This window comes from Ctenopharyngodon idella, chromosome 23 (assembly GCF_019924925.1).
Source record: "Ctenopharyngodon idella isolate HZGC_01 chromosome 23, HZGC01, whole genome shotgun sequence".
Taxonomy (NCBI): Eukaryota; Metazoa; Chordata; class Actinopteri; order Cypriniformes; family Xenocyprididae; genus Ctenopharyngodon; species Ctenopharyngodon idella.
The window spans coordinates 13,002,417-13,014,467 of NC_067242.1; the positions used below are offsets into that span (position 1 = coordinate 13,002,417).

The 12,051-nt window shown below is 36.9% G+C and overlaps 1 protein-coding gene across 1 annotated transcript in view; it reads right to left on the bottom strand.

The window, feature by feature from the left end:
- dip2ca (disco-interacting protein 2 homolog Ca) overlaps window positions 1-12,051 on the bottom strand; it is a 117,094-nt gene that overhangs the window by 8,040 nt on the left and 97,003 nt on the right. Inside the window, 9 exon segments of the mRNA XM_051881541.1 lie at window positions 1,439-1,468; window positions 3,687-3,857; window positions 6,090-6,258; window positions 7,888-8,018; window positions 8,512-8,621; window positions 8,708-8,819; window positions 8,909-9,030; window positions 9,706-9,829; window positions 10,690-10,770. Coding sequence (XP_051737501.1) covers window positions 1,439-1,468; window positions 3,687-3,857; window positions 6,090-6,258; window positions 7,888-8,018; window positions 8,512-8,621; window positions 8,708-8,819; window positions 8,909-9,030; window positions 9,706-9,829; window positions 10,690-10,770 — 1,050 coding nt within the window.

Here is a 12,051-nt window from a genome sequence, read left to right on the forward strand (position 1 = left end):
AATCATTGGCAATATTTTGCAAGGTCAGCAGTAGGGGTGTAACGATACCCTCATGTCACGATTCGACACATATCACGATACTGAACTCACGATACAATATTATTGTGATACTCCAAGACATAAGGTGAAAGGTTAACAAAAAATTAACTGTTGATTAAAATGCTAAATCTGATTTTACACTAGGGGTGGAAATGATAACCCAACGCACGGGACAATGGTGACACCAGAATAAAAATATTCATGATTCTGAAGCTGAAAATACATACATGTTTACTGGTAACATAAGACATTTGGAATTATCAGGACGCACAAATATTCCCCCATTGCATTATTATACATTATATTCAACATTATATATAGTAGTTTAATGTAGACTGACACTAAAACTCTGTAAACTTGAATTTTTTTCTCAGTAATTTTCATTCTGGGTGAACTGTACACAAAACATATTGTCACTATCCACGATACATATTTTTGTATTGCGATATATTGTGATATATTGTTACACCCCTAGTCAGCAGCGAACTGACTGTCTGAGAGCATCACTTTACAGCATTTAAACTGCTGCATAATGCGTCGCTCTTTTTTGATGCATTTGGGGGCCGTTAACGTGAGTCATTTGAAATGGCCTTTATGGAACAATACAAATGAGAAATGAACAGACAAAATACAAACAACTGCTGCCTTTGAGTGCCAGCTACAAATGAACACTCATCATCTTGATCAAATGAGCGCAATTATTTTTCATGACTGATCATTACTGAACTTGCAATGACTGTTCATTATGAGGCACTCAGATGCCCCAACTCAATCTAAATGAGGAAATATCTGCAATTGCAGTTCACAAACATAACGGGGCCAGCAGAGGTCTCCCTGTGTCTGAAGAACAACAACTGGCTCTCTCGACAAGACACGGTCCTTAGAGACGCATTTCAGATCACTGACTCACACAGTGCCGGAGTCTGTGATATTTCATGTGTAGGCACTCATGTTCTGAACAAAGCCCCTTGTGTTTGTGATGTCACGGTAAAACAATGTGGCGGACAAGGGAGGGGAGGCACGATTCCACCTAATGGCTGTGATTATAGAGCTCTACGCTACGGGAGCACTACTAATGACTGCAGCTGCACAATAACACGCAACTCTTGACCCCGGTGTAAGTCCAGGTGAGCGGCAATCTCACTGGAGGAGGGTTGGATCTCACCGCTCTGAGGGTGTCTTTCCTGTTCAAAACTAAGCAGCCCTTTAGGTCAGCCATTAGTCTGATAAATTAGTCACACTGATTCAGATGGATCCAGCCGTTCGCTTCCACTACATTAGCAAAAGCCACACACCGCAAGGATCAAGAGCCCAGCAGCCGAGGGGTGAAAAAAAGCTTAGTCGGACCCCATTCCACACCCAATGCCAGATCGAGCGGGGAGCGTTTGGACTTCCCTACCTGATCTGCAAGCTTCCCGAGCCTGTGGGGCTACAACAGCCAGTGAGCAGATGAGAGACAGGGAGAGAGTGAGGAAAGAGGAATACAGGGTGAAGATTTGTGGATGTGATAAAGAAAGGGAATAAATGCAATATAAAAGGAGGATATAAGAACAATGTGGGGCAAAAGAAGAAAAAAAAACATGCAGTGTCAAAACAATACAGATAATAAAAGGAGATTTTATTGGTTGTTTATTATTTTAGCCCACCCACACACTCTTACTGACATTTGCCAACAGGAAAAAAAAATGGTTGAAATGTATTATTTATATATTACTTCTTATATTTAAATATAATAATCACTATCTAATATTATTGTATATATATATATATATATATATATATATACACACATATATACACTGTATATATATATATATATATTTTTTTTTTTTCCCTTAAATTTTAGTTGTTTCTTATCAGTTGATGTCACTAAGGCTGTGTTATTATTATATAATATTATATATTTATAATATAATTATATATATTATATAATAATATGTGAAGATTTGGTGGTTCATTTTGACTTCAGTTGAACTCGTCTTTTCAAAGTCTAATTTCTGCCCCTCCCACAACCCAGATGATGAAGAAACTGTGAGGTTGTTTAGAGTATCTTATGATTTAATGATCATTATGCTCTTAATCGTAAAATAATTCATCTCTCTAGAATGTAGCTATGGAAACATCTGTAGTATGATAAAGTGTTGTGGTGCTTTTTGCCTTGTAAAAAAAAAAAAAAAAAAAAAAAAAAAAAAAAAAATCCAACATTTTTTTCATGAAAGCAATTTAAAACTGTTCTTATTGCAAAATAAACTCCAGAGTTCACAGCGGAGTCTTACCATAAGAAGGTTTATTTTGTGACAATGGCTGTCTGACTGTACATTAATGGACAGATACTTACCAAATAAATAAATGGGCATGAAATGCTGATTATCATTTATTTTATTATATTTTGCACACTACCGTTTAAAAGCTTGGGGTCAGTAAGGTTTTTTAATGTTTTTTGAAAGAGTCTCTTATGCTCATCAAAACTGCATTTATTTGATCAAAAATACAGTAAAAACAGTAACACTGTGAAATATAACTACAATTTAAAATAACTGTTTTCTTATATTTTAAAATGTAATTTATTCCTGTAATGGCAAAGCTGAATTTTCAAGCATCATTACTCCAGTCTTCAGTGTCACATGCAGGGTTGCCAGGTTTTCACAACAAAACCTGCCCAATTACTCCTCAAAACTAGCCCAAAACTAGCCCAATGGCATTTCAGGGGGGTCCCACGGTAAAAATCGCGTTCCAGGGGGTTAAATTCGCGTTTTTGGCAGGGCTCCCCTGGTAAAATTCGCATTCCAGGGACTAAATATCACGTTATTTTTTTTGTCGATTCAACCTGCGGACATGAAAAATAACCTGTGGCAACAGTGTAAAAGTAGACCAATTCCGCAGGAAAAAAAATGCAGACTTGCCAACACTGGTCACATGATCCTTCAGAAATCATTCTAATATATTATTTTGCTGCTCAAGAAACATTTCTTTTATCAATATTGTACTGCTTAATTGTTTTGTGGAAACTGTAATACATTTTTTTCAGGATTATTTCATGAATAGAAAGTCCATAAGAATAGCATTTATTTAAAATAGGAATTTTTTGTAACATTTTATTAATATAATGTGTCCTTGCTATATAAACTAAGGTATTAATTTCTTTCACAAAAACATCTTACTGACCCCAAACTTTTGAACGGTGGTGTATGTGTCTGGGACGATGGTTTATTATTCAGTTTAGCAGTCATTATACAAAAGTATTTGACCACAGAATGCTGTGACTGACTAATCAGAATCAAGTATTCTAAAGAGCCGTACAATATCCCAGTCAATTGGCCACTCTACTCAACAGCAGCTTTGGAAAACCCCATATCAGTTGACTAGTACTATTTTTGACATTGTGAGCTACATATATGTTTACATAAGTGGTGACCCGATTTTACCTCTACAATATAAGGACATCCTATAATGCTGCACCACTCTGACTCAGAATGTAAACTAAAAGGCACAGTGAAATCCTCTCGGCAAACCCTGAACACTAATCCTGGCTGCAGTCGGTTTGCTAAAACAACGCTGGGATTGGGATTACGGCCCAATCTCTGCCTCGTGTTTTCTGGTCAGCACCAGATTAATCTCTGGCACGCACGCAGTCAAATGCAACTAACCTGCAGGCAGATGGCCAGGTTCACTCTACATCCAAAGGAAGTGCTGACGGCTCGCGGGTGCAGGCCCAGGTCTTTAAAGAGTTTGGAGAAGGACTGGGTGAGGGCTATCCTGGGCCTCTCCTCAGCGACCACCACACACGTCCTCACACGAGACAGGTCAAGTCCACGGGACTGAAGGACAGGACAGAAAGAGAGAGAACTTTGAATCTGAGTGATCAACCTTTAAATTTTGTCAAGTGTAGCTAAAACTAGGGCTGGATGATTAATCGAAAAGTAATCGAAACCGAAATTCAGAACCTCTAACTGACGTAATTTTCCCATGTCAGTTATTTCGTTTTTTTAATCCTGTCAATACTTCCCCCTTAAAAACATACTACCGCGTGTGTAGCCACGTGACTCTGCCCCGTCCAGTCAGTGGCATAAAAGCAACACGGAGGCGAACCCCGGTTCAACACATAGTGATGGCGCGCGAGCGGTGAGCCTTGCGTCTTCACTAAACGTTGTCAGTTGTATTTGTTTTAAGGTTTGCCAGTTTGGACATTCAAGCGATTTTAGATGATTGGATGTATATTATATCGAGCTACCGTGCTCACGCAGCTGCATTGTGGCACGGACAATCATACAAACAGCTGCGCAAAACGTGAAGATCGCGCGCACAGAGAGGAACGCAGAAACTTGTTGTTAGCGCTGTCCAGTGATTTACGACTAAAGTAGCTTAGAAACTCACAACTTATTATAGCATATATTTTTCTACTTTTGAAGGAACTATTTACAACCCACAGCTTCACAATTAATAGAGAGACAGTATGACTAATTCACACACACAATCACTCATACTGGTACTTTGCTAATTTATCTTTATCTGATTTACAACGAGCAGAAATCTGTAAGAAATGTTACGAACTATAGATAAAATAACTGCTGAAAGTGAGCTGTTATGCCAGATCACTCTTTCAATATGAAAAAAAAAAAAAAAAAAAAAAAAAAAAAAAAACAGAAACAAAATAATCGTTCATTAATCGTAATCGAGGTAAAATGTTCAATTAATCGAGGTTTTGATTTTAGGCCATAATCGTCCAGCCCTAAATAAAACAACAAGAACATTTATCGTCATTTAAAAAAAAAAAAAAAAGCAACATGAAACAGTATTTGCACCACATTTAACTTCTGTGACATTTCCTAGTCAAACTAAATATTCAGAGGGTAATAATGTAACACAGGATTGATTGTACCTATCAGGATTGGATTCTGGATGCTAATTATTTTTGGTTGATTTTACTTTATCCCGGCCACGTGCCCTTAATGTTATCAGCTATTAAACTATAATATTAATAACTATATATTATAAGTACTATAACATATTTAGTATATATAAAATATATAATATAAAACATAATAAATAAATATATATTTATTTTAAATATATTTTATTTTTAAATTGAATAATTTATATTTAAATGTAATAATTATTCTTTCCTAATAGCTGATGAAGTCAAGGCTGTCTTATTATTATAGATGATATAATATTAATATTATAATCATATTTATTATCATACCCCCCTAATATGATAATATTGGTTGATATTATTTTTCCTAGCCCACACAGTGTTGTTGACATCAGCTGATAAAATTATTATTTATATATTACTTATCTAATATTTTAATTAATAATTTATTATTGTATAATTAATTAATTTAAACACATTTCATATAAATTTATTTTAAATAATTATTTATTATCTGCTGATGTCAAGGATGTGTTATCAAATTAATTCAACACATAATATTCATATAATCATATTAATATTCACATTCATAATCAACCAATAATATAATATAATATAATATAATATAATATAATATAATATAATTAACATGTCCTAATGGATAGTGTAATTTTAATAAACAAATAAAGAGTAAATAGGGTCAGTTTATATCTAATGTTTTTCTTTATCACTCATTTAAGCTGAAGATGGCAGGAAGACAAAGTCTGGGTAAGAGAAAACATTTTCCCAGTTCTACCTCATTATACCAAAAAATGTCTTTCGGTCGGGACTCATTTTTCCTCCTCATTGATTGTTGTGATGTTAATAAACTGTACTCTGCTCCAGACTGCACTTAGTAACTATGGCAATCTCAATGACTAAATCAGAGTAAATAAAACAAGATTTTACAAGACAGGCTCGCCAGGAGGCACGGGCGGCCTTTCCTTCACTAACTCAGAACAGACGTTAATTATACAGTCACACCTCCTGAACACAGAACACTCACACACGCAAGACCACCAACAATCACCTTCTGTCACTACTGCAAATATAACATGAAATCTAACGGAAAATGCTTTAGAGCTTCCTCAAGAAGGAGAGGAAGCAAATGATTGACACTTTAGAGAGAATCGGGTACCTTGAGGGATTCTGTCTGTAGGCCCAACCCCTTGGTGCAAAGCTCCATGACGGAGTACGAACAGAACGTGTCTCTGACCCGGAACTGACTGACAGCCAGCAGCCACAGAGCGGGGTTCACCTCCAGCTCGGACGGGGGAATCAAGATGGACTGATGCCCTGAATACACACTTCACCCAGTAGGAAGAGACAGAGGAGAATGCAACATTACCACCACACAACACAACACAACACAACACGAGAGCAGAGGAACCTGCCCACCCTGACAAATAAGACACATCGGGAAAACAACACATCAGTCAAGCGAGACAGGAGCTGAGTACACACTTTACGCTAGAGAAGACACAGCACAGCATAAAAACACACACACACTCATGTGAACGCAGCACAAAACCAAGATTTTTAAAGGCAGCGGTCTATTGAGAAACTGGTTCAGTACTTGTGTGGCTCATCAGCCTGCAGAGTGTTAAAAAAAATACTCTGATGCTGAGCTGTACAAGGATGATTGAATTGTTAGATACCCAAATAATTAAAAGAACTGTTCTGAATTGTGACTTTAAAAGGAAAAATGTGGAGCTTTTGTTAAATATGGAAACTTGTTTTCCCCATGAAAAAAAAAAAAAGAAAAAAAAGAAAAAAAAAGGTAATTTCGACATTTATTCTCACAATTCTGACCGTTTTTCTCGCAATTGCGAGTTTATATCTCACAATTCTGACTTTTTTTCCTCAGAATTGCGAGATATAAAGTCACAATTGTGATACAAAGTCAGAATTGCAAGTTATAAAGTCAGAATTGTGAGTTATAAAGTCAGAATTGCATGTTATAAAGTCAAAATTGTGTGATATAAAGCCAGAATTGTGAGTTATAAAGTCAGAATTGCGAGATGCAAAGTCAGAATTGTGTGATATGGTCAGAATTGTGTGATATACTTGACATTTGACTTGACATTTGATATTCAACAGTGTTTTGATCTGCCTGCACTGACACTATTCTTTAAAGAGCTGCTGTGCAGCCAAATAATGTACCGGTTATCAATGTAAAGCTGCTTTGACACAATCTACATTGTAAAAAGCGCTATATAAATAAAGGTGACTTGACTTGACTTGATATAAAGTCAGAATTGCGAGATATAAAGTCAGAATTGCTAGATATGAAGTCAGAATTGCGAGTTATAAAGTAGGAATTGCGAGATATAAAGTCAGAATTGCTAGATATGAAGTCAGAATTGTGAGTTATAGTCAGAATTTGTGAAATATAATGTCCAATATTTGGAGAAGAACATTTTGTGAAAGACAAACGCTAAGACGAGTTTATATCACGCAGTTCTGAGGAAAAAAGTCAGAATTGTGTGATATAAAGTCAGAATTGTGTGATAAAAACTTGCAATTGTGAGAAAAAGATCAGAATTTCGACTATATCTCGCAATTCTGACTTTATAACAAGTAATTCTGACTTTATATCATGCAATTCTGACTTGTATAAAAAGTAAAAACTGTGAAATGCAAACTCGCAATTGCGAGAAAGAAAAAAATATAATGAAGAAATAATAAAAATGTACCCATATACTTTCTTTCTAATGGTAAAAATTGTTTTTACAAACTGAGGCATATGGAAATTATTTTCTACGTAGATTGAGCTTAACTTGTATTGAAACCTGACCATTCCTTTAAAATCAACAATGAACAACATTACAGACACAATGTGAATGAGCTCATAAAGATGCATTGTTTCAAGTATAAATCTTGTTGTACATGTTTTTCAAATTGTAAATTCATGTGTGAACGTGGTGGTCTCTCACCTGCAGAGGCACCAGAGGACAAAGCCGAGGCCACAGTATGGATCCAGGCAGATGGCCACCTCACGAGAGGGATACAACTCACACTGGAGCTTAATAGAGCGGCAAAAGGCACTGGTGGCTGTGTGGGACATCTGAGAAGATGTATGCAAAATATAGAATTATATATTAGTCGACTTAAATGCATTTATCATCAAATAAATAAACACAATTGTGCTTTATTTTGGTCATAATGGGACAATGAGGTATGAGTTATTTTGTGAGGACTGCAACTGGGCTGCCATGTTTGAAGTGGAAATGCTAGCAAATATAAAAGTGTGGAGTTGTATAGGATTTCCAGGGGCCTGAATAGATCAGTTCTTGGTCAAAGGACAGAAGAACTAAACAATACTGGGTGGACGCCACAAACACTCATGGCTCCTATGACATAATAGCAGCCGTCTGTTCAAAACCTGGTTTTCATCTCTACACAATAAAATAGAAAAGTTCCTCTGTGCACATGACATCTGATCTCACCTACTGTAAACTGAGAGGGTTTTCAAACATTTTCTTTCCGTTTTTTTTGTATTGGGGAAGTAAAGAGCAGGGGTTTCTCATTTCACACAAAACAAGAGAATAAATACTCACCTTTACTCCTGCAAGCATCCCGGTAGTGGAGACGCTGAAGTCCAAGTAAGCCAGCGTGTCTGGATTGGAGGGTTTGTAGAGCTGAGGGGGCTTCTTCTTTGGCAGATCATCTTGAAAACATGTTAGATATTAAATGAATGTGAATTTAAACTTCACATTTTTTGAAGAAGCCATCTGACCTTTGACCCACTCTCACCTGTGTCCAGAACAGGAGGCCACGTCCTGACGTCAACTGCGGCAGATGCCTCCTTCGACTTCAGAAGCTTGGATATGATCTGTGAGGTCATCACACATGCTGATCGGCTCACCTGGATGCGAATTCATATATTAGCGATTGTTTTTGTTTTTCACAAATCATATACTACATACTAGGGAAGGATCTCAGGTCAAAACTCACCTCCACAATCATCTTCACAGTGGGCAGGGTGGTGGCGATGTTCTGGGGGTGTGGTGGTCGAACTGTAATTGGTACACAGCCGGCATACAGGCATCCGTAAAAGGCAGCAATCAGATCTATACCTGTAAATTATAAACACATATACATATATGTGTAGTATATATTTTTTATCCTAGATAAGAGGTCTCAAACTATCGGCCAAGATCATTTCATATGGCCTCTGAAGTATCAAGCATATTTAAAGAGGACCTATTATGCCCTATTACAAGTCTTAATTTTGTTTTTGAGTCTACTAGAATAGGTTTTCATGCATGAACGTTCAAATAACACATTATTTTTTCACATATTTTACATTGTTGCAGCACCTCTCTTCCCAGTCTGTCAGTAACACTCTATTTAGTTCCTGTCTCGATGAAGACCGTCCTTCCAAAAAGCGTAATGTGCTCTGATTGGTCAACCACTTTGTGGTTGGAGTGGACCTTGAGCTTTGTAAATTTTCAGACCTTTTTCATGTTTAAACAGCAACATTACACACTAAAGAAAGTTAAAAATGTAAAAAAGCATAATAGGTCCTCTGTAAATAATTTCTGACCATTATTTTAAAGCCATATTGTGATGTTTCTGGTGTCCTATCTCAGAAAATGTCAAGGAATATAATATTTACTGCACTAAACTGTTCACCTGATGCTAGCGGCCTCAAGATAATTAGAGACCCCTGGTTTAGAGTATTATAATATGAATATAGTGGGACTGATCACAGATTTAGAGCTGTAGATTTGTAGTTCATAGTGTCCTACCAGGCGGGTACACTAGCGCAACGTGATCACCGTCCTGCAGGTGGCCTCGCTCCATCAACATGGTCGCTATCTTCTCCGCCCGCTTATGCAACTGAAGACACGTCAATGAGCTCAGGACTGCTCCCTACGTACACATGCATACACAAACATGTCAACGACACAGTTTCCTCACAGTTCTCAGCTCAGGATGAGTTATCACATTACAGCTCTTCTATGGAGGGCATGTGGTGTTCAAAATAGCCTGCGATGACAAATGGTCACAGTTTTAGTATATTAAAAAAACGTATCCCTTGAAAACCAGGGCAAAATCATTTATGATACCAATTCCTACTCCCTAGTGGGGGAAACTGAGATATTTCTTTGTACACTTTCTCATGCATCAGTTTAGCACCAGAATGGTAGTGGTATTTAATAAAAAGTGGTTTTCTTTAATAAAATATAAACAAAACGCAAAAACAATCATATAAGCAATCAAATATACATTTAAATTATATATATATATATATATATTTTATTTAATAATATTTACCGTTCAAAAGTTTGGGGTCAGTAAGATATTAATAAATTAATACTTTTATAAAGCAAGGACACATTCAACTGATCAAAAGTGACAGTAAAGACATTTATAATGTTAGAATATTTTTCTTTTTAATATAAATGCTGTTGAACACCAAATCAGCATATTAGAATGATTTCTGAAGGATCATGTGACACTGAAGACTGGAGTAACGATGTTGAAAATTCAGTTTTGTTATCACAGGAATAAATTACATTTTAAAATATATACAAATAGAAAACAGCTCTGTTAAATTGTAATAATATATTTCCAATATTAATGTTTTACTGTATTTTTGATCAAATAAATTCATCTTTGATGAGCATAAGAGACTTCTTTCAAAAACATAAAAAAATATTATTTACCCCAAACTTATAAACGGTAGCGTATGTACAGTATCTATATATCTTACTTATTACATGTCATACCCTTGAGCTGAGGAGGGTGAAGAGCACGTGATCCGGGGTGGTCTGAGCTCTCCACTGCAACACCTCAGACAGGAAGAGGAACTATGGGTGGAAAAAGGAAGCCTGTGATGATTATTACAAAATCTGAGATTTAAGTATTTAAGGGAGATTACATGATATTCCCAAAATGTGATAATTGTTGAATCAGAAAACATTAATACACACAGTTTTATTAAAATATTCACATATGAGTAGGATAAACAGGTGGGTGTTAACAAGTCTAATTATAACCTGATTCAATCTATTGTTTTGCCAAATGCAATATTATAAATGAAACATGACATTTGACTATACCTGTTAAAACACAGAATGCTTTTTTTGCAATTAGCAAGACCTATTAAAGTCATTAGTAAGCGGTGCTGGTGTTATCTTAAGGTTGGAAGTGAATGCAGTCGTGTGTTACCTCAACTCCCAGTGTTATTCTCACATCGGATCGCATTCCTCCTCTTAAAAGCATGAAATAAAACTATTTCCATTCACTCAGCGGGCCCGATTTTCATAGGCATGAATGGATGGAAGCAACGAAAAAAAAACAACAACACAAGCTTCGAGGTGTAAAAATGGAAAAGAGTCATGGACGGCTGTGTTTCCTTGAGCAGCGCAGATGGCGGAGGTAACATTTGTTGGTGTCAGACAGCGCATACCCATGCAGGGCTGTAAGGGTGTGAAGGAATGAGCGAAAGAGAGAGGATGAGGAATGCAATGCAAGAGGCAGCAGCCAACAACTGTTGCAGTACTGTGAATGTGTGTGCATTTTTGAGCCTGTGCACATGTTTGTTTGAGTGTGTGTGAGCATATGTGGTTTGTGTGTGAGGCCGACAGCTGTGCTCCTGTGTATGTGTGTGTTAAGGTTACGGTGTTGTGCACAGCAGACAGGCTGACGGAATAATGGCTGCCATCTTTCAGCCTGAGAGGGCAGCGTAATGGATTGTATTCACGTCGAGGTGGTTGACTGACAGCACAGCAAAACCAAAGACATCAACTCAACACTAACAGCACAAAAAAAACAACCAATCCAGCCATCCCAAACAGAGCCCAGCGTGCAATAATTATTCTAATGGAGTACTCCAGTACGTTTTCCACAAAACTGCTTTTAAAATCCTTACTTTCAAAACAAAAAAGTTTTAGAAGCAGAAAATTGTCAAGTTCTGGTTTGGTGACATAATGTTTTAACAGTTTCCCAGAATGCTCTCTGTAGGGGTTGGGTATGAAACGACTCTGGCTGAGAGGAAGAGGTCTGACAAGCCGTCAGGGGTCAGTTCCTCTACCACAAATCCAGTCGGGACAATTACTGCGTGCCACACAGGGTCCATAACGAATGCT